Consider the following 23,473-nt stretch of genomic DNA (forward strand, 5'->3'; position numbering starts at 1 on the left):
TCTCTAGGTATATACAAGTGGGGGAAATATTGCAATTTGAGGGCTGCCCGTGTTTACAAGTTGGGTACAGCTTTATAAGGATGCATAAACCTATTGATTTTGCTATTTATAATTTATGTAGGGGATATTGGATCGTTATTTTTGTGATTTGAAGTGCAGTGAGAATTGAGTTAAAACTTGTAAGATGAGTGAGACCCCGCAGAACCTATGTATTATTTTCATATACAAATCTCTTTTCTTTGATTTGCCATTTTGTGAAATTTCATGATTTGAAACAACATGACTATTTGTGCATAATTGTCTTGAAGTTTATTTTGAAGTATTATGCATGTTTTGAAATATAATTTGATTTTTATGGAAAGAATGCATGATTTTTACTTTATTAAAAGTATGATGAGACTTGTCATTTTATAAGATATGATTTGAATGTAATATTGTTGGACTGCAACCCTTCCAACAAAGGGTTATGTGTTGGGGTGGATTGTTGAGAACAGGAGTGAGGCAAGAGCGTAACGTTTAAGGACATGGTCTGGTTCTGTAAGCCAAGAGCTCGAAGCTCACAATTCCATTATGTTTAGGTATGTGGACCGGGGGGTGAAGCAAGAGCGTGACGTTTAAGGAATGTGGTTTCCCCTCCATAGGAGCCCGTTACCGGTTCTGTGAGCCAAGAGCCTGAGTCCCATCCTATTGATTATATTGGTGATATGTTGATTTTTAGCAGTGCCATTTTATGAACCTACTGAAGCTATTAATTGGAACTGGATTTATGAACTTTTGAACTCATGGCATGTTTACTAGAATTTGTGATATTTTCAGATTTATATAACATATGTTTTGAGATTCTATTACATTTTGGGATTTGCATTTGTTTATCGATATTTATGGTCTGTTTTCCCTTACTCATTAAGCTTTCCCCAAGCTTACCCCTTTATTTAACCACACAGAGGACGAGAGTCAGGAGCCATGCTCATGTGATGAGTGCACTGAAGTTATTGGAGGAGATGATACTCAGATTGGGGATGATTAGAAAATTTATGGAATCATTTATCATTTTTTTTATTTGGAACGATTGTAATGATTTGGATTTGTATTTGACCCTGATACATGGTTTATTTTAATATTTGGATGGATGGATGTAATAGGGATTTATTCTTACTTTTAGTTGTGGTGCCACCAACACATTAGTTTTAAATATTCGAATTCATATTAATCGGATGCTGAATTTAACTGTTTAAGTCTTTTGCTGTGTTATATGATGGTATTATTGAGGATTTATTTGGAGATTATGATTATTGGTTCAATTTTGGTTCATTTATCTAAAATCATTTCGATCTTGTGGATTTGTGTGACGACCCTTACCCCTAGGCCGGTTTGGGGGCATTACAGCAGTGGTATCAGAGCGGAGTTTTAGAGTAGAGTATGAACTAGAACTAGTGGCATAGGATCTTTAACATAGAGATGTTACATCTAGGATTGAACCTCTATCAATAGGGTAGTTTGTCTTGGTTTTCTGTGTACTAGAAATTTTGGCGTGGGAGTGATATACTGCTTTGGACTAAAGTGTACCTCTTATTATTAGGTACAATGCCTCCCTGCAGAGGACGCTCAATTCCTCCACCACCACCACCATCTGAGGAGAATCCACCCCCACCACCACCTATTGTACCTGGGGTTACACCACAGGATTTTATGGGAGCCTTTACAAATTTTATGAATTTTGTGCAACAACAGGCTACAGTTGGCGCTAACCAACCATAACCAGGGCAACAAGCCCCAAGGAGAGAGGATACCAGCAGGGTGATGGAAAAGTTTAAGAAATTGGGACCACTGGTCTTCAAGGGAGTGAGTACAGATCCCTTGTGGCCATCAGTTTGGTTTGACGGGATGGAGAAAATCTTCAGAGTCTTGGAGTGCACCGACCACCAAAAGGTCACTTGCGCCACATTCATGCTGCAGGGAGAAGCTAATATGTGGTGGAAGACTTCTAGGCAGATTCTGGAAGCTCAAGATCCAGTAATTACTTGGGCAAGATTCTTAGAGGCCTTCTACGAGAACTTCTTCCCTGAAAGCCTTAGGGAGAGAAAGGAGGTGGAGTTTTTACATTTGACTCGGGTTTGACACACTCCTTTCTATCTAAATCATTTTCTGAGAAGATTAGTGTTGACCCTAGACCATTGAAACCCTCCTTATTGGTGACCCTACCATCTGGAGAGAATTTGGTTGTAGACACTGTGTTTGAGTCTTGTTTGGTTCAGATAGAGGGTAAAGAGATGCCAACAAACTTAATTCTTCTAGACATGACAGACTTTGATGTCATACTTGGCATGGACTGGTTGTCTACTTACCATGCCAGTATACAATGTTATGAGAAGGAGATAATTTTTAAACCCAAGAATGAGACTGAATTTAAGTTTGGTGGGTTAAGGACGGGTAAACCTGCATCGCCTCTAATATCAGCAGTGCGTGCAAGGAAGTTACTTGCTCAAGGTTGCCATGGATTTTTGGCTTCTCTAATTGATTTAAAGAAAGAGGAGCAACAATTGGAGGATATCCATATCATTAGGGACTTTCCAGATGTGTTCCCTGATGACCTTGTTGGGTTACCACCCGATAGGGAATTGGTGTTTACCATTGATCTAGTACTCGGTACGGCGCCGATCTCTAAAGCACCATACCGAATGGCACCATTAGAACACCAGCTGCAAGAATTATTAGAGAAAGGGTATATTAGACCTAGTGTGTCTCCTTGGGGAGCACCAGTTTTATTTGTGAAGAAAAAGGATGGGACCTTGAGATTGTGCATTGACTACAGAGAACTGAACAAGGTGACCATCAAGAACAGATACCCTTTACCCCGGATCGATGATTTGTTCGATCAGTTGCAGGGTGCAAGTGTCTTTTCCAAGATTGACTTGAGATCTGGGTACCATCAGTTGAAGATCAAGGGTGAAGACATACCAAAGACTGCATTCAAGACCCGTTATGGCCACTATGAATTTGTGGTTATGCCATTTGGGTTGACTAATGCACCAGCTGCATTTATGGACTTTATGAACCGGGTATTCCATGACTTCCTAGATAGATTTGTTATTGTGTTTATCGATGATATCTTGATATATTCCAAGAACAAGGAAGATCATGAGGAACATTTAAGGATTGTACTGCAGAGACTCAGAGAAAAACAATTGTATGCCAAGCTAAGCAAGTGCGATTTTTGGCTCAACCAAGTTGCATTTCTGGGTCATGTTATATCAGCTAGTGGGATTTCAGTTGATCCTGCTAAAGTTAAGGCAATTACAGATTGAGCCAGGCCAACCACAGTTACTGAGATCAGAAGCTTTTTAGGTTTGGCTGGTTATTATAGAAGGTTTATTAAAGGCTTCTCCAAAATTGCTGTGCCTTTGACTAGACTTACCAGGAAGGGTGTGAAATTTGATTGGTCAGAGGAATGTGAGAAAAGTTTTCAAGAATTGAAGCACAGATTGGTGACAGCACCAGTGTTGATGATACCAGTAGGAATTGGAGGGATGGTTATTTATAGTGATGCTTCACACAGAGGTTTGGGCTGCGTACTTATGCAATATGGTAAGGTGGTAGCCTACGCTTCGAGGCAATTGAAAAATCATGAGAAGAACTATCCCACACATAATTTAGAACTGGCAGCGGTGGTGTTTACGCTAAAAATTTGGCGGCATTACTTGTATGGTGAGAAGTGTGAGATTTACACAAATCATAAGAGTCTAAAGTACTTCTTTACCCAGAAAGAACTGAATATGAGACAGAGACGGTGGTTAGAGCTAATAAAAGACTATGATTGTGACATTCACTACCACCCAGGGAAGGCGAATGTGGTTGCAGATGCATTGAGCAGAAAGTCACAAGGATTTTCAGCAGCCATTTTGACTGAACAAATACAACTTCAGGAGGACATCATGAGTCTGGAACTAGAACTTATTGTCAATTGCCCCACATCATTATTTTCTAAATTGACTATCAAACCATCATTGATTGACCAAATCAAATCAGCTCAGACTATAGACCCTTATTTAATAAAAGTCAGAGGTGAAATCTAGGCAGGGAAACAAACACAGTTCCAGTTGACAGAGGACGGGGTTATGATGTATGGCACTCACTTGTGTGTACCAAATGACACTAACCTGAGAGATTTAATTTTGAATGAGGCTCATTATTCTCCTTACACCATTCATCCGGGCAGTACCAAGATGTACCAGGATCTAAAGGAACATTACTGGTGGAATAATATGAAGAGAGAAATTGCTCTGTATGTAGCAAAATGTTTGACTTGTCAACAAGTGAAAGTTGAGCATCAGAGACCATCAGGATTGTTGCATCCATTGAAAATTCCACAATGGAAATGGGAGCATATAAGCATGGATTTTGTCACTGCACTACCAAAGACCCCTAAGGGACATGATTCAATTTGGGTAGTGGTAGACCGTCTGACCAAGTCAGCACATTTCATTGCTTACTCTATGAAGCATTCTCTAGAGAAGTTGACGCAGTTGTATATTGATGTGGTAGTCAAACTTTATGGAGTGCCAGTTTCGATAGTGTCAGACAGAGACCCGAGGTTCACGTCCAGATTTTGGAAGAGCTTACATGAAGCGTTGGGGACAAGACTAAAGTTTAGTATAGCTTTTCACCCACAGACCGATGGACAGTCCGAGAGAGTGATACAGATACTTGAAGACATGTTGAGAGCCTGTGCTCTAGACTTGATAGGAAGTTGGGAGAAACACTTACCTCTGGTTGAATTTGCATATAACAATAGTTTTCAGGCGACCATTGGTATGGCCCCATATGAAGCATTATATAGCAGGAAGTGTCGATCTCCTCTTCATTGGAATGAGGTTGGTGAACGAAAAGTTATGGGACCAGAATTGATATAAGAAGCTTAGGAGAAAATACAGTTCATACAGAAAAGAATCAAGGTAGCATAAGACAGATAGAAGACCTACGCTGACATAAAAAGGAAGGAACTGGAATTCAATGTGGGAGACAGTGTTTTCTTGAAGATTGCACTGATGAAGGGAGCAGTAAGATTTGGCAAGAAAGGGAAGCTTAGCCCCAGATTCATTGGTCCGTTCAAAATTTTGCAAAGGATTGGACCAGTAGCTTACCGACTTGCACTACCCCCAACTTTAGCTGGAGTACATGATGTCTTTCACATCCCCTTACTCAAAAAATATGTAGCAGACCCATCGCACGTCCTGAGTTATGAATCGTTGCAGCTAAGAGAAGACCTATCCTATGAAGAAACCCCTATTCGTATTTTGGATTGTAAAGAACAAGTCCTACGGAACCGCACCATATCATACGTGAAAGTTCTTTGAAATAATCATGGCATTCACGAGGCTTCTTGGGAAATGGAAGATGATATGCAAAGAAAGTATCCACAACTTTTTACCGATCCAGGTATGTAAATTTCGAGGACAAAATTTTTATAAGGGGAGGGATGTAATACCCATGTCCAAAATATAAGGGTAATTTGGACTTTTCACTTTGTGTGCAGAATCTGTACCAATGGACCAATAAAGGGTGGAATTGTGGTTGTTAGCATGCACACTAGAGGTAAAACCTTGCTAGTATTTTATTAGTATTAGTGTAGGGTATGGTTATTTATTTATTTATTTTTTCTTTGTGCATGGTTATATGTTGCTAGTATCCAAATATATTTATTTATAAGTTTATTAATATCTAAGAGAGGTTAGCCTAGTGGTTAGGACCCCATAAGGATTTAAACAGGTCTAAGGATCAATTCTTGAGGGAAGCAATTGAAAGGAATTTTATTTGTTTTGCTTTGGATAGCTTGGTGGACACAATATTGACTTTTGACTTGGGGACTATAATTGATATTGAAAGGAGAAGAAAGATTCTCTTTGTCAAGTGTACTTGAGAAGTTGAGATAAATTAAGGGAAGGGAGAGAATGAAGAAACTTAAAGTTTAATGAATTAATAAACTGTAAAATAAATTAAGAGATTAAAACTTAAAATTTAATTAAAAGGGGGTTGAAACCTATTCTAACAAATAAAGAAGAAGAAGTAAAGAAGAGGAAATAAAGAAGGATTGAAGAAGAAGAAATAAAGAAGATGAAGGAGGAGGAAAAACAAAAAAAAAGAGAGGGAGAAAAGAATTTCACGTAAGAGCAAGAGAGAAGAGGATTCATTAGACTTGTTCTTTTTTTTTTGAAGGTAGACATTTTAATATTTTTATACTCTATTTCATGATCATTTGAATATAGGAGATTGATTCTTGAGGTGGTATTGTTACAGTGTACAGTTTTGGACAGATTCTGTCCGCTGTTAGAAAAAAAAATTGTATCTCTTAATCGGTAAGGATTTTGGACCCCAATTTGGGTGGGATTATAGATGACATGTAGATGAAATATTTTTTTAAATTTGAGGGCCATCCAATTTTGTTTGGTATCCCATCTGAATGAGAACTTGGGACTAATCTGTTGTCTTGGCAGAATTTGAACCTGAACTTGGGAATAATGAAATCCCAACTAATACTTGGAATTTAGGTTTGAAATTTTGTGTGGATCATTATTATTTAGTCTAGTTTAATACCAAAAAAATTAGGATTTAATCACATTTGGGATATGATATTTATATATCTTGTAAATATGTTGCGCAGATTCTGGCAGAATCTGTGCACTAAGATTGAAACAAATGATTTAAATATAAAATAAGAGAATTTGGAGATGATTTTTGGTGGAGATCTTGGTATTAGGGTAAATTGATCCTCTGTAAATTTTGAGAGGCTCTAGATATGTACAAGTGGGGAAAATATTACAATTTGAGGGCTGCCCGTGTTTACAAGTTGGGTATAGCTTTATAAGGGTACATAAACCTATTGATTTTGCTTTTTATAATCTATGTAGGGGATATTGGATCGTTATTTTTGTGATTTGAAGTGCAGTGAGAATTGAGTTAAAACTTGCAAGGTGAGTGAGACCCCGCAAAACCTATGTATTATTTTCATATACAAATCTCTTTTCTTTGATTTACCATTTTGTGAAATTTCATGATTTGAAACAACATGACTATTTGTGCATAATTCTCTTGAAGTTTATTTTGAAGTATTATGCATGTTTTGAAATATAATTTGATTATTATGAAAAGAATGCATGATTTTTACTTTATTAAAAGTATGATGAGACTTGTCATTTTATAAGATATGATTTGAATGTAATATTGTTGGACTGCAATCCTTCCAACAGGGGGTTATGTGTTGGGGTGGGTTGTTGAGAACAGGAGTGGGGCAAGAGCGTGATGTTTAAGGACATGGTCCGGTTCTGTGAGTCAAGAGCTCGAAGCTCACAATTCCATTATGTTTAGGTATGTGGACCAGGGGGTGAGGCAAGAGCGTGATGTTTAAGGAAGGTGGTTTCCCCTCCATAGGAGCCCGTTACCGGTTTTGTGAGCCAAGAGCCTGAGTCCCATCCTATTGATTATATTGGTGATATGTTGATTTTTAGCAGTGTCATTTTATGAACCTACTGAAGCTATTAATTGGAACTAGATTTATGAACTTTTGAACTCATGGCATGTTTTATTGGAATTTGTGATATTTTCAGATTTATATAACATATATTTTGAGATTCTATTACATTTTGGGACTTGCATTTGTTTATCGATATTTATGTTCTATTTTCCCTTACTTATTAAGCTTTCCCCAAGCTTACCCCTTTATTTAACCACACAGAGGACGAGATTCAGGAGCCATGCTCATGTGATGAGTGCACTGGAGTTATTGGAGGAGATGATACTCAGATTGGGGATGATTAGAAAATTTATGGAATCATTTATCTTTTTTTTATGTGGAACGATTGTAATGATTTGGATTTGTATTTGACCCTGATACATGGTTTATTTTAATATTTGGATGGATGGATGTAATAGGGATTTATTCTTACTTTTAGTTGTGGTGTCACCAACACCTTAGTTATAAATATTCAAATTCATATTAATCGAATGCTGAATTTAACTGTTTAAGTCTTCCGCTGTGTTATATGATGATATTATTGAGGATTTATTTGGAGATTATGACTACTGGTTCAATTTTGGTTCATCTATCTAAAACCATTTCGATCTTGTGGATTTGTGTGACAACCCTTACCCCTAGGCCGGTTTGGGGGTGTTACAGCCTTACTCTCCACTTCCTGGACCTGAGTGTTCAGGATAGTAACCTCAGCCTGCGCCTCATCAAGCAACCGTTTCTTCTCACTAAACTTCTTCTTGATTTTCTTATAAGAAGTTTTGGAAGATCGGACCTCTTCCTTAACCTCCTTCAGGTTCTCCTGAGCTTCCAACAGCGCCTTTTCAGCAGACTCTTTGTTAGCCTTCAACTTGGTCAATTCTTTCTTCAGACGAGGAGACCCTTCCTCATAAAACTCTATAGCCTTTCTTAGTTCTCTCGTCTCCTCCTCGGATTTTTGATACACCTCGGCAACCCTCCTCCTTTCCACCAACTCCGACGCAAAGGCCAAAATCTAAAATAAAACGAAAATTATATCAGCAAGCAGGAAGAAATAGGTGAAGATACCAACTGAGGAAAGAATGTTACCTCATAACCTCGGGTGAGAGCGGATTTCTCCAAAATATCATCAGACATTTCAGAAAGCCAAACTTGGTCTGAAGGAGCCATGCAATTCAAAGCCATATTTTCGGCCGCCGCCGCATTACCAATCACCCTCTGATCATTCGTGATGGACCATTGAGGAATGAATATGTCGAGACTGGCCTTGCCCTCGCCCTTATCCTTCTTAGTATTGGTGGAAGGAGGAAGATCTTTCGGGATCATAGAAGACCCCTCCTCCCGAGAAACCAAGCTTGAATCTGGAGTCTTCTCTTTACCCGAGGAAGCCTCTACAACCTCTGAACTTCGGAGAGGTGCAGGGGGAGGCTTAAATGATCCCTTTTTTTAGGAATCCTTATTCAGCTCACTAGAAGGTGCTTTCCTCTTCTTGCTCTTATCTGAGGAGGCAACAACATTATCCCCAGCAATTTGAAGGTCCTCCTCTTCTATGAACGATGTAAGACTCCCCAAATCGAATTCCACTGCAATCAACAAAAGAAATATATGAGACAAAGGAAATTTTCTACATTGGGGAGTAGCTCCCGAGATGCTCACCCTGTTCTAACTCGCCTATATCTTGCACATCGACGGCTTCTCCCCTGATACGATTTTTGTCCGCTATCAACTTCTTCAAAGTTACCTGATCTGTGGAGTCCAACCGAGGAGTCTTGTTCCCAGCCTTAGTATCGGGATAACCCCACACAGTAGAACATTCAGGCCCCGCCAGAACTGCCCAGAAAAACCTTTGTTTCCAACCGTGGTTGGACGTTGGAAGAGAATCTACTATAGGAATACCGCCCCGTTGACGAAAATAATACCACCCGGGGTGACCATTATTCTGGTTTAAAGTGAAACACTTAATGAATAGTGATGGGGAAGCATGCCTTTTTAACCAGAAACACTTTATTAGAAAGGCTCCTATACACCTCCATCCGTTGGGAACCAATTGACTGGGAGAAATTTGATAATGCCTGAGAAGTCGACCCACAAAAGGGGAGAAAGGATATTGAAGACCGGCTTCAAAAGCATCAAGGATAAATCCCATTTCCCCAGGTCGGGGCTGGTTCAATCTATCCTCGGGTGAAGGAACTCTCAGATCAATCTCCTTTAGAATCGCATACACATTTCGGATTTCCAGAAGGTTATACTCAGATAGAACGGAGCAAATCTCGTCAACCCCTTTCCCGATCGTAGGATCCAATTGTGGTTGACGAATTCGATAACCTTTTTTTCCAAGTTGTTTCATGGAATCAAGACTAGAAGAACTAGCCAACGCTCCAATGGAACTTCTGGGAACAAATGCCGAAACCCTAAGATCTGTATCCCCAACTGAATATGATTGGGGAGAAATTCCCTTACCCTTTCCTTGGGTTACCCCATGGTATAACCTTTCACCTTCATCTAGCAAAGATTCCTCTTCAATCTCCTCCCTAGATGATTGATTTTTCTTCGTTTTTCCCATTCCACCAAACTAAAAATAAACGGGAAGAAAAAAGAATTTTAGATAAAAAGAAGAGAAAGCAGAGCACTTACTTAAAAAGGAGAAGTTTACGGTTGTAGAAGATATGAATGGACAGAACGACACAATGGCAGAACTTGAAGAAAAAATCCTTCACAGAGAGAACTTAAAGATGAAGAAATGGAAAACTCAAAAAGATTAGAATGTTTTATATCCTTGAAGACAACATTAATAACCCTCGATTAGATCTCACTGTTCAAATATTTTTGAATGGACCAGTTGATAGGGAAGATGAAAGAACCTATACCTAGGAATAAGAGCACTATCATTAGAACACCGAGATGAGTAAAGAAGTTTAAAAGTTAAATTTTAACTTCCCATCAATCCCCCCTCAAAAGGCGTGAAAAGGCGGCAGATATTTCGCTCTCATGTGCTTAGGAGCAACCAAAGACAGCGTATTTGTAAATACCTTGTAAGGTGGAATATATACAAACGCTCCTTCAAATTTCGTTAAAATACAACCTACACCTCAACCGAGATGCCTCGACCAAGGTGAAGGGAGTAGGGGGCAAATGTTACACCATAATCTCCACTTCAAATCATGGCTGTACACGTGGACTCACCAAGAAATAAAGACTTGGAGAGCACGCTTGCGAAATCCCATGTGCCCAACAGTTATACAACTATGGCAGTTAGAGACCCCCTCATGAAAAACTCCCACGTGGACCGGGAATCCCGGAGACAAAGAGGGGACCATATCAAGAACGGAGGTACTAGAAAAACCGTGTTACGAAGGAAGGCTATGGCTAACAAAGAATGGATTACTGCAAGTTCTCTCCCCCCCCCCCCTTTTTGTCTATATAAATACAGGGCAAGTCCCACGAAAGAGGGCAGATTGTAGTGACATTCAATAAAAGGAACTGAGTATTTTGAATCTTCTGGCTAGTCGTCTTCTTTCTCTCATTTCCAATTTCTTTCAATTTTCCTAACTGGATAAAGAACTCTGTTTGTAACAAGGATTCTCTCCGGCAGAAATTCTTGTACAACACATGGGAAGGATAAGAGTAAGAATGTTGGACCTAGGGTAGCCATTTTCTCAGTCAAGCCATACTCCAGAGTGGAAGGTTCAACAAGATATACACACATGAGCATTGTCAATGAGTCGAAGAACACTTAAGCTGTGTTTGGTATGCATTCTTGGAATGCATTCTAGGTCAATTTTGCATTCTCAAATGATAAAAATAGTTGTTTTCATCATCCGAGAATGCAAAATCGACCTAGAATACATTCTAAGAATGCATACCAAACACAGCCTTAGAGAGTGTTGTTGATCTCCTTACCATTCTTAGCATAAAAATGACTTTTTAAGTTTGTCCATTTTGACTTGTAAATTTTGCAGGCATCATCGGTGTTGAGAGACGAGCATCACTATGGTATGTGACCATGAATATATGGGATTTCTAAGATTTTGTGACAATTAGTTACTTGCAATGACCAAGAGCCCAGTGAAGAGAGGAGGGAGTGAGGATGGGGTTCACTTTAACATTGGAAGAAACAGAGGCAGTTCAATTAAAGGCTGGGTGTTGGCCAATACCTTATTGACCAAAGCCTAACTATAGTCCTTATAAGACTGATTATTTTCTACACTCTGAAGAATGTTATTATTGTTATTGGTCTCGCAAATGTGTGGTAGCAGTTTGTTTTCACCATCAACACTTGCAATTAAATAGCTTCTCCTCATTTCTTCGATTTGTTGCATGTGAAAGATGCTAACTTGATTTTGGTGGTCAAAGAAAGATTTTGGCGACCTGCTTTGAAATCTAGACTCTAGAGTGAGTAGTTGAGGGTAAGGGGTGGATTGCTCACGGCAGAGATGTGGAGAAGATGGGTTATAGGAGGTGAGGACAAGATAGGTGCAGGTCGAGAGGAGGTGAGAGCAAAGGCTGGTTGACAAAAGTTGTTGTGTCACGGAATTTAATTCAACATTGGTTGTACCTTGGCCATGGAATGTCCATGTAAGTTACGACTAACCCCATAAAATCGATTTTTGATGGAATAAAAAAAACATAGAGGGTAGAATCGTAACCATAGAATACAACCCTAATCGAAAAGCATACATTTGTCTCATACACTATGGGCTCTATCAATCACCATCTATTTCAAAGATCCCTTCTGAAATTGAAACATTTTTCAAATACAAAAGTTCAGTATCTTCCCACGAATTAGTGAATTACGCACAATGCTTCTGTGCAAAAGAATAAACTACGGCTCAATTTTCATAAATTTCATTGCAAATGTGAAATACTTAATAAATGGATTCATCGGATACTAGGTCTGGATTGACAGGACTTGAACCCGCAGCGTCCACCTTGACAGGGCAGTGCTCTAACCAATTGAACTAAAATCCCAGGGATTGGAGGTGTTATGACACGTTTTAAGGCCATATAACAAACCTTAACCAAAGCAGATAATTTCGTGGCATGTGAGGCCCGCTATAGACTATGATACTTCATTGGTATTAGAGCCACAGTGTAGAGGAATGTTGTCAGTATGAGTTCCGCAGTGGAGGCGTAGAAGTTGTGCCATAGAATTTAATCCCATATTATTTGTGTCTTAACCATGGAATGTTCATATAAGTGGCTGTGTGTGACCCATGATCAATAAGATACTAGCATATAAAATTCCATTACAAAGTACTAGTGTATGGATGGATCCCTCTCCCAATAAACTAATGGGAGAAAGAACGCTAACCAGAGTTGTGCCTCGACGTGTACCTGCACACAGACACAGCCCAGCACGAAAAGATCAGTGCTGCCCCCGGTCCTTTCCAGTTAAAGTTCCTTTCCCTAAAGTAATATAAATCACATCAACAATTTGTTCATGGGCCTCCTTTTTGAATGGGATCTTAGGTAAATATAATTTGAAGAACACCAAAACCTGTAGTAAGATCCTCACATTGGTAGGCAGCCATGACACCCATCCATACTAAGTTCACAAGAGGAGCTTGTCCCACTGGACAATAATGGCATTCACAGCCAATGAAGAATGATCTATCTTTAAATAGTCCGATGGATGGAACTTGAAATAACCTTCTGTTTGATGAAGCTCCCACTGCATATGAAACAAGTAGGAGATACAATGCCTGAACTTGAGACCCAAGCTTGCCAACAAAAAGCCCTGGTAGGCTCTCCAGAATTTGATAATAATTGAAGATCTTCCAAATATATTCTATGGCATGGGGAATTGTCACTGCAAGCAAATCTTATTGCTTCCTCAGTGGCTGCAGTTCCTCTGATGCCTATGAAAGAAACTCTCTCTACCTGAACAGCCCTGGTCTGCGTTTCATTGTATATAATGTATGTTAGCAACTAGACTTGATTACGTACATAACATGCAGTAAGGTAGAGTGGATGGATGGAGGGAAGGGGGGGGGGGGAGAAAAAACTACAATCTTTAAAAACATTTAAGCAAACAAAGACTTTCTATTGGGATTAAAAAAAAAATGTTTCCAAGAATGTTAAGTCTAATACTGATGAAAATTTGTGAGTTTGATCAAACATCATTCAAGGAATTAGGCTCTAAGGACATGTTTATAAGAACACTAAACATGGAAAAGTAGTAGTCAGCAAAATCGTGTGAGCTTACTTTTGGGGAGGGGGGGGGGAGAAAAAACCTACAATCTTTGAAAACATTTAAGCAAACAAAGACTTTCTATTGGGATTAAAAAAAAAAATGTTTCCAAGAATGTTAAGTCTAATACCGATGAAAATTTGTGAGTTTGATCAAACATCATTCAAGGAATTAGACTCAAAGGACATGTTTATAAGAACACTAAACACGGAAAACTAGTTGTCAGGAAAATCGTGTGAGCTTACTACCTGGTTTTGACATGGTATCTGTGAATCACAGTAATACTGATCAATGATGATTGGGTTAGAAACATTTTCCATTACCACATTCTGAAATGTTATCTTTCGGGCAAAGCCACATCCTCCCTGTTGCACACAAAAAGTATGCAAGCATTAAATAGCCATGGATTTATTTCTTGAAATGCAAGGTGGTGAACTATATATTTTAGTGATTACCTGCCATGTTTTGATCCTCAGCCCATTCTCAGTGTTTGATATAAATGCTCCATCAACCAATACATCATACACATCATCACATGAATCTGATTTCCCCAAACTTCCTATACTATTTGAATGAAGAATGGAATTAGTCTTGTGTCAAGATAAGCCAAGAACAAGCTAAGATGATCTGTGATCCTTAATTGAAACTCAATTATGTGTTACCTTATACCATGGCCAGGCCCACATGTAATATTTCTGATTTTAACCCTGGAAGTATTGCTAACTATAGAGATGCAGTCATCACCTGGAATATTAAAAAAGGATTCATGTCAAAATGTATCCAGAACTACAATCATATCATCATATGTTAATAGGTCTAAGATGCTTAAAAGCAAGGGAAGGGAAAAAATTTTGTTCCTCAGATTGATTTCTGATTAAAATAAATCCTAGGTAGTTGAGCATATAGGTTGCAAGAGTGCAAGTAATATAGTTGCACAGAGGTGCGGATGTGTCTGCGATTAGAGGGCAGGCAGCAAAGGACGAATGCTAAAACAAGGTCTGTGACGAAGTATTATTAATAAATAATTCTCCATATCATCTTCACTCAAGATCCTACAGTGAGAAAACAAGATTTAGATGCTTGGGAATCTATGATACCTAGACCCTTCAATCTACCCAAATTATGAATTTCAGAGACAGAGAAAGGCTATTTACAAGGGTTGTGGAGAAAACCTTTTTTCCAGATTCACATGAAAACTTCATAGATATACGGTTTATGAACTGAAATTTTAACAAATACAGCTGAATATAACTAAATTTTGGATCATCAGAATATCAGACCTGTTCCAATTACAGTGTCTTTGACCTGAACATTAGTGGATGCACTTATGTGAATTCCATCAGTGTTTGGACTTCCGACAGGTGCAAGCACTATAAGATGAGATGCCACAACCCGGCTACAGTTGGTGAAAGCAATGTGCATTTGTTGACTGTTTATTGTCATGATGTTCCTGACTTTCAAATTTTGGCACAGATGGAAAGCAATGGCCTGAACAGTAGTAGTAAAAATTACGAGATCAACAGAGTAATATAATATTGGATTTTCAACACCACGATTAGAAACAAAGAGAACAAAAATGCATGGAACTAACAAAATTGCTCAAAGAATAAAAGAACAATGAACTAACCGTTGGAGCATGTCGACATGGCTGCAAAGATAAATTTAATGCAATAGTTAAACACCTAAAATACGGCTAATCCTAAGTCATAAACAAAGATTATTCTGGGAAAAACAAAACTACATTTGTTGTGTTGATCTTGCAAGAGCGGGACCACCATTCCTGTCCCATCCCATTGATTGTGCCTCCGCCTTCTACAATGAGGTGATTGAGATTATGGAAATAAAGCCACCTACGCCGATTCAAACCATCCCAGAAATGAGGATCTTTAGGAGCAATGATGGTACCAAAGATCTGTGAAAAATGGAAGTCCATATACAAAGAAATGGAAAGAACTCTACATTAAAGTTCACAACTGGCTGCAGGATGTAAATGTTTGAAAACATATTAGTTAAAAGTAACGAGGTTCTAGCAATTTTCCGCTCATACATACCCTTAAAGTCACCTTTGATTCACAAGGCCCACCAAAATCAATTGGCCCAACCAGATAAGTTTTCCCAGCTGGAACTTCAAGTGTTGATCGTGATGGTAAACAACAAGCTACCTCCCAAGCATTTTTAAAAGCCTGAAAGCAGGGATTCATAATTTGTCATTGAATCAATATACAAGTAACCTCTTTCTTGGCAATTATTCCAAGTGGGCTTCTGGATGAACTACAGTAATACATAAGCTTGAATAATTACCATGCAATTAAGAGAAGAACTTTTGATCTGGAAGAAATTAATTAACTAATATGTGGCTTAGAAAATCCTCATCTACTGCAGGTTTTGGATTTGAACACTTTTGGAAATAAGATTTTCTGGCAAAATGGGTATGGAACAATAAATATTCATTTCATACCATATCGATTTTGATACATGGGCACGAGAATTGCCGATCAGAAAAAGAAGTAAAAACATAGGTTCCTTAAATTTCACCAGAATAATTATGTGATTGCGTCCACCCAAACACATATCTTAGTATGCGACCCTCCTTGATGCAGATTGGGTTTTGCGTGTGAACATTAAAAGCATTCAATTAGCAAGAGAACAGTTTAAGAAGCATTTGGTTTCCTTCATTAATCATTATCCTGCAATTTTCACATAGGGGAGGAGGGTTTTTTTTTTTTTTTTTGGTTTCATTTTAACAGATTTCAGAGACATTTTATTTCACCACACACACATACACAAGTATCGAAACTAAACGAACATAAAAGATTGAGCTGAGACAATGATTAAGAAGATACACAGAGCTTGAGTTCTTTGGCCTACCTTGGTGTCACTGTGAAGACCATCCCCTTTCGCTCCATAATCGAGCACAGAAACAACTTTTCTGTTGCTGCCTCGCAGCTGAATCAGAGAATCAAACCCTTCAACATGAAAGAGATTTGAACAGAGACATAGATAAATCAGAATAAGAAATTGAGCGCAAGAAGAAGCACTTGGTTTTCTCATCAGTTCCAGAAAGCGAGGAAGAATGATGTGTAGCACTGCCGCGATTAAAAGAACAAAAGAGATTTCTCAGAAGTCTGAGTGCGTTTTTTTCGGGTAAATAGAAGGGATACAATTATACTGAGATTTATTTATTTATTTATTTTTTGTGTGGTAATAAAATATTGGGAATTTGTAATGGATAACGTGAGACGTCATGGCTCAAAATTTAATCTTACATTTATGCCCCTGTGGACATACGACAAAAACTGTTAAGTGTATTATTGTAAAAAATGTGATGCAAGTTCAATACAATTAGAGAGAGTGTCCGCTTGATAACCTTACGGGTGTTTCTGTTCTGGTTATGTATTGAGAAATAGTAAAACAGTTTTTTCATTTTCTGTGCTGAGAAACCTTTTTTGACCCACTTGATAAATCTGTTTTTGGAAACAAGCAAAACCCTTTTTTTTTTTTTTTAAAAAAAAATTAACAAGAGGATATGTTTGGCACACTTTTTCAATTTTACAAAAGAGAATAGTGAACGAATATAGGAGTTTTTATCGGGCACACTTTTTCAATTTTCAGCCAAGAAATGACAGAACATGTTGGAGTCTTCCAGGGAGCATAAATTTTGATTTATGTTTCCAAAAACAGTCACAAAAAACACTTCGTTATCAAACAATTTTTAGGTGTTTTTCCGTTTCTCAAAACAGAAAAACACCAGAAACAGTTTCTCGTAAGGTTATCAAGCGGGCTCAGAGCCTTATATGAAAAATCATTTGAACGGCAATTGGATGTTCTTACAATTTGCTGACATAAAATGATGGTTCTGACCGTCTGACTACCATCATCATGTGGATCCTCTCCAGCGTGGGGTGTTAGGATCTTGGATTCGACTTGTCTCTAGGGAGCGCATTCTCCGGGGAGTGCCAGGGATACCTGGGGCGTCGACACCTAGCAAGCAGCGATCCAACGATCGTAAAAAACTAACCCAGATTTTGAAAAAATTAAATCCACTTCTTGTTCGTGTATCAAGACCCGATTCGAAAATCACCAAAACTCATTTCACTTTTTTGTTTTCATTTCCCTCGTCGTTTTCCTCGATTCAACCAGGAAGTGCAATACTTAGAATCATTATTGTCTACGGTTCCTGACCGGTGTGATTCCCTAGTGCCTCTCACAAGAGGGAGTAGGACCCACCCGGGGCACCTAACCGAACACTCTGCCAGGGTGGGGTCCACCCTCTTGTGAGAGGCACTAGGGAGCCGCATACGATAAAAATTCCAATACCTACAATTCATTTGGGATTCAAAACCCTAACTCGACGAGCATCATTTTATAAAACTTTACACTCTGAAGAGCTCTGCGATGCCATTAACAGAATTGCATTTTAACTGTAGTCTTACTAATAGAGTTACAGTGATAGTAAAGATATTCTAATGCATCTTAATCTACTAACAGAGTTACAATAGTATTAATGAAATTCTATGTGTTGTGTTTATCCTTTGCAAATCGAACATGGGCTAGGCCTAGTCCAAGCCGCTCACAAGGGGTAGGCCGGACCTGACCCGACCAGCTTTGCGTGGGGAGAACTAACCACTTAAGTGGCTGGGTCTCTTCTCACCCCCCCTCTTAGATCTATTTTGTCACGCCCCCATCCCAATAAAGGATATTTTACAAGAAATGCAGGTAACTGGACGACTAGTGTCATCCCAATACTACTAGGATCATAGATGCAGTGTCCCGAGCCACAGTCTACCCAATTATCAATGCATGATAATGTCAGAGAACGTATCAAAATGGAATAAATCGTTCCAATGACAAAGTTAGAGGAAGCGAAATTCATTTAAATCATATAAATATAGAACATCGGTTCTCTAAATGATAACACACAATACAGTTACAATCAAGATTCTAAAACTTGGGTTTCGATAAGGTTTCGACCAGCCAGAAATCGCGTCTCGGTTTCGACCATATCTCGGTCGAAACCTGGGATTTTTTTCCCATTGATGGGGAAACCAAGGTTTTGACCCCAAAACAAGGTTTTTTAGGTCTGATTTTTTGCAAGTTGCCTATTTTTCACATTTTAAACACAATCCATGAATTACATTTACCAAAAAATCTTTGAAAATAGTACTTGTGGTTATTAACCCAAATTTACTAACGTACGCGTTGATACAATACAGACACTAAAATGGTATTATAAATTTATAATTAGTTCACATAATTATAAAGTACTTGAACCATGAATAATACATTGAATCCAAATAAAACATTAAGACGCCCCTCTTCAATTCCATGCAGAGTTTCTTGGTGGGTCTAATCCACGAGCAGTGTACCACTGAAGATTGCAAAGCCGTTCCTCCGAATGCACAACATACGTATCCCATGACATGTTATGGGACGAATTGGTCTGATAGTCCATTACCGATTGGAAAAAGAAAAGCACAGGGTTGGAATTTAATGTCAAACTCTTTATTGATCTCCCCAGCCCACCTGAGAAGCTTTTTGTCATACAAGGAGATGCCTCCATAAAAACTGATCTCCTCTTTGAAATGATCCTCTTTTCAAGATCTATGAACCCCCCAAAAAAAAGCAAAATCAACAAAACAACACAACATACAATTTGAACAAAAACTATGGAATAGAATAGAATAGAACGAAAGGAATACCAAGAACAACTTCATTTCTCCCAAATATTTCTTCATCAAATCCTTTCTCCATTTTGAACCAAAAATCTTTGGAAGGATGGACGACTTTGATCCAGAATGGAATTTTAACTAAAATAAAGAAATAAATAAGGAGAAGAAGATGCAAAAATAAAGAATAGGAGAAGAAGATAGGAATAGAAGATAAGGCTGTCATTGGTTTTAATGGGAAAAAGAAGGTAGGAGTAGAAGATAAGGCTGTGTAGTATGGTTCTACACCTAAAAGTAAAGATGCTTGGTCTGTGAATTATTGGCATCATGTTTAGTTCAGCTAAAACCAAGGAAAAAGCATGCTGTTTGGTCATGGTTTTAACCGTTTCAACCTGCTTTCAATCGAAACCATCGATTTTGGTTGATACCAGACCGAAGCGCTCAAAATGTCACACCCTAAACCACCCCCTGGGAGGAATGGATAGGTGACCCGAATTGCGTAATGGCAATGCGCCAAACCCCACGCATCTAGAAGCAGTGCTTACATTCATGGAACCACATTCATCACTTTACCAAAAGCAAGATCAGAGTGCTGCAAATAAACTACAATTTCAATAATAAAAGAAAGCATAGTGATACGGGAAAATGATGATAATATATACATAAGTAAGTTTGTACATTTCCCACCAACCCACAAACATAGAAACAAAGCTGACAAGATCGGTACTAAGGTTAACCTATTCATATACATATGCAGGGTGAGATAACTCAACCCAAAAAGAAAAGAAAATAGAAACTACAATAGAACCACAGTCAGCACGGGGATAAACTCCTAACAAAACCAAAAAGGAGTCCCCAAGATAAGAAGCATCACGTGCACTCTTCAACGGTCCTCATCAATGACCACCGAGAATGTATGCAGGATCGGTATGACCTCCGTTGGGGTCCACACCAACATCATCATAATAATCAGGACTCTCCTCCTTGAGATGAGCCTCCATGCCACAGCGGCATCGATCTATAAAATCATCTTAGAAAAACAATGTATAACAGAGTGTGAGCCCCACTGAGCTCGTGAGCAAATCATATCATCATGTATGCACATGCAATCACAATTCATAGTTCATATGATCCTACATGATATGTAAGTCCAGATTATTTATTAGCCACCTAGCAATACAACTAAGTTAGGTCTGTGCTACTACAATCCCCAATACATGTATCCCTGGTGCGGGCTTCTAACCCCTTCCCGCGATACACTTATTGAGTTGTCGGAGAGGACCAGTCAGCTCCCGCATTCATTCACCAAGGTCAGCCCGATCAGCCCTCTGTGATTAACCTGTAGGGCAATCCATTTCTTTTCTTTTCTTTTCTTTGGTTTATAGCACATATCCACCATTCCGGTGTTCTTTTCATTTCTTTTCATTTCTTTTCTCTTTTCACATATTCATATGGTCACCCTCATAGGCATCCAACACCTAAACCCCTGTTGGCAAGGGTACGTAGGACGGGTGATGAAACTCTAGCCCCATGTCTATATGGCATCATATGAGTCGGGTGGTGTCAATCGTATCCCATTCTACGGGCTACCACAGGCCTCATTTTCAAACCAACTACGACATCTAATCTAACATTCACAATCATCATATAAGAATTCACAGTGTTGATCAACAGACAGTCATTATGCAGTGATTTGAGTAACTTTAATCAGAAGTAAGAAACACACCATTGATAGTTACAACTCTTAATAGCCGGCATAGCATCATAATCACACATGCATATATGATAATATTATTCACTCACTTGAGTTGGGTTCTAAGACCTCGGTTGCAAACTCAGTTTCAAAAGCAGTCTGGTTGCTGACCTCGAGCGCGGGATCAAATCCTAAATGCAAATCAGAAAATATCTTATTAAGTTTTCAGTCTATCACTGGTACTCCTAGGGTTTACCTAAGCTCACTGGGTTGACCCGATGCTTGGTTGGTACTCATTTGGAAACACTGAGCCTTGCACTGGGTTTTAGGCTCATGACCCGGTGCATCATCCAGAGTCAGTGGCACAAGGGTAAAATGGTCATTGACAGTGACTGTACCTGACCCTAGGTTAGATTAGGTTCATAGTGCTGTCCACAGCTTGTTTGTGCTGTAGGACAGAGCACAACAGGGTTTCCTTCACCTGCGGGGCCACTAGGGTTTCAAAGCATTCCTTTAATATGGACAGATGTGGGGAAGGGCATTTGTATCATTTCCCACCTTTCCACACTGCCCCACAGCCATTGGGTGAGATCCCCTAGATCTGATTGCAAGAACAGCAGCATTTCCCTTACTGAGTGTTGGCTCTGGGCGTTGGGTGCATCGCCCAATGCCCTCAAATCGACATTGGGCTGAGTTCCCAAGGTTGGGCTTTTTAGGCTATGCTCAAATCTAATCCCTTTGCATGTTAGGGGGTCAGGTAGCCCCTGGGATGATCTACCTTTTGATCCAAATGGATCTTCCACCAAGGTCACCATTTGGCTGCCAGAGGCTGCCCAGACAACCTAGTGAATAGTGTCACAGGGTTTTTCCCAAACTTGGAATTCGATTTCAGCCACATGTAAGGCTGGATTTACACATGCAACACGGTTCTTGGGCTGCTACCACCCAGGGCTAGGTCTACGCAGCCCTAGCTTCCATCCAGGGTTCTAAATCACAAAGCAACAGAGCATTTGGCAGGGCAGCTGTGCACAGCTAGATTCGGCTCACAAGAATAGTGTAATAGCCTTATAAAATTCAATAAAAATCACAGATCTCCCATGCTCAAGGCTTGCATGGCAGATCTGGAGCTGTCCAGGGCAAACCCTAGCTGTTCAAGGCTGCCCAGAGAGCAAAAATACATCAACCATAGAGATAGGATGGGGCCAGCAGGTATACACATATGTATTTATACCTGAACAGTGCAGAAGAAGCACGAAAATCCAGGCCTAGGGGCTGAGAGCGGCTCTCCCTTCCTTCTTCCTTTCTTCCTTCCTCTTCCTCTCTTCTTTCTCTCTTCTTTCTCTCATTTCTCTCCTCACGGTTTCAGAGTTGCTAAGGGCTCTAAATGAGCCCAAGGCCTTCCTATTTATAGGCCCAGCCCCCATTGAGGCTTGTTTGGCTGTGAAGGCCTCTTTTGAAAATCAAATTTTAAACTGATTCTGAGTGATTCTGGGCACACTGGTGGGGTCCACAGTGAACTAAGGGTATGAGGTGGTCCCTCAGACTCCCCTCTATCTATGGAGGGTGCCCATGTCCATGTTGGGTGGTCCTCATAATTAAAAACCATTAAAATATGCTGTTTCACTCACTGGGCAATGTTAGTGGGCCTTGTCAGCATCGCCCAGTGCCATCGTCTAAAGAATTCCAACAAGCTGAAATTCAATGGGGCTTGCATAGGGGTTTAACCCTTGGTTAGGGCATTGTCCCCACATGCCATCTAGGAGTTTTTGCACATTTTTAGAGAGGTGGGTCCCACTGTTTGGGGAGGAGAGAGATTACCTGGGGTCCAGGCCATACATCATGCTATGAGCTGTGCAACTGCAGGGGTCCACTGTCCATCTTGTGACAGGTATATAGGATGATCCAAACAGGGTTTCCTCATCAATCCAAATCACTGGAGTAATACTCCACAGTGTTCTTGGTTGCCTGATCAGGGGTTCCTGTCCTTCAATCAAAATTCCAGCCAGTCAGGAGCAGGGTTTGACATTTCTCCTCACCTTACAAAAATTTCGTCTTCGAAATTTGCTTACCTTGCAATTCGAAGAGTTGAGGATACTTCTCCTTCATTTCTTCCTCACGCTCCCATGAAGCTTCTTCTATCGGGTTGTTTCCCCATCGAACCTTTACAAAAATGGCAGTGCAGTTATGGAGGTTATGCTCCTTTCTGTCCAATATCTTCGTAGGTTGCTCTTCGTAGGTCATATCTACATCCAACTGTTCAGGTTCAGTTGACAGTATATGTGTCGGATTATTAATGTACTTCCTTAGCATCGACACATGAAAAACATCATGGACGCCTGACAAGGATGGTGGTAGTGCCAGTCGGTATGCTACGGGTCCTACTTTATTGAGTATTTCATAAGGACCAATGAATCTTGGGCTCA

General features: G+C 39.5%; 1 protein-coding gene across 1 annotated transcript; it reads right to left on the minus strand.

Annotated features, from left to right (window-relative positions):
* Nucleotides 1-12,988: 12,988 nt before the first annotated feature.
* On the minus strand, nt 12,989-16,769 carry LOC122672603 (probable polygalacturonase At1g80170). The gene is made up of 9 exons (XM_043870064.1): nt 16,560-16,769; nt 15,743-15,874; nt 15,433-15,603; nt 15,319-15,339; nt 14,972-15,179; nt 14,354-14,435; nt 14,147-14,255; nt 13,940-14,056; nt 12,989-13,396 (listed from the first exon to the last, which is right to left on the minus strand). The coding sequence occupies exons 1-9, from the start codon at nt 16,740-16,742 to the stop codon at nt 13,118-13,120; spliced, it is 1,302 nt and encodes a 433-aa protein (XP_043725999.1). The 5' UTR covers nt 16,743-16,769; the 3' UTR covers nt 12,989-13,117.
* Nucleotides 16,770-23,473: the final 6,704 nt, after the last annotated feature.

The sequence above is a fragment of the Telopea speciosissima genome, chromosome 8 (assembly GCF_018873765.1).
Source record: "Telopea speciosissima isolate NSW1024214 ecotype Mountain lineage chromosome 8, Tspe_v1, whole genome shotgun sequence".
NCBI lineage: Eukaryota > Viridiplantae > Streptophyta > Magnoliopsida > Proteales > Proteaceae > Telopea > Telopea speciosissima.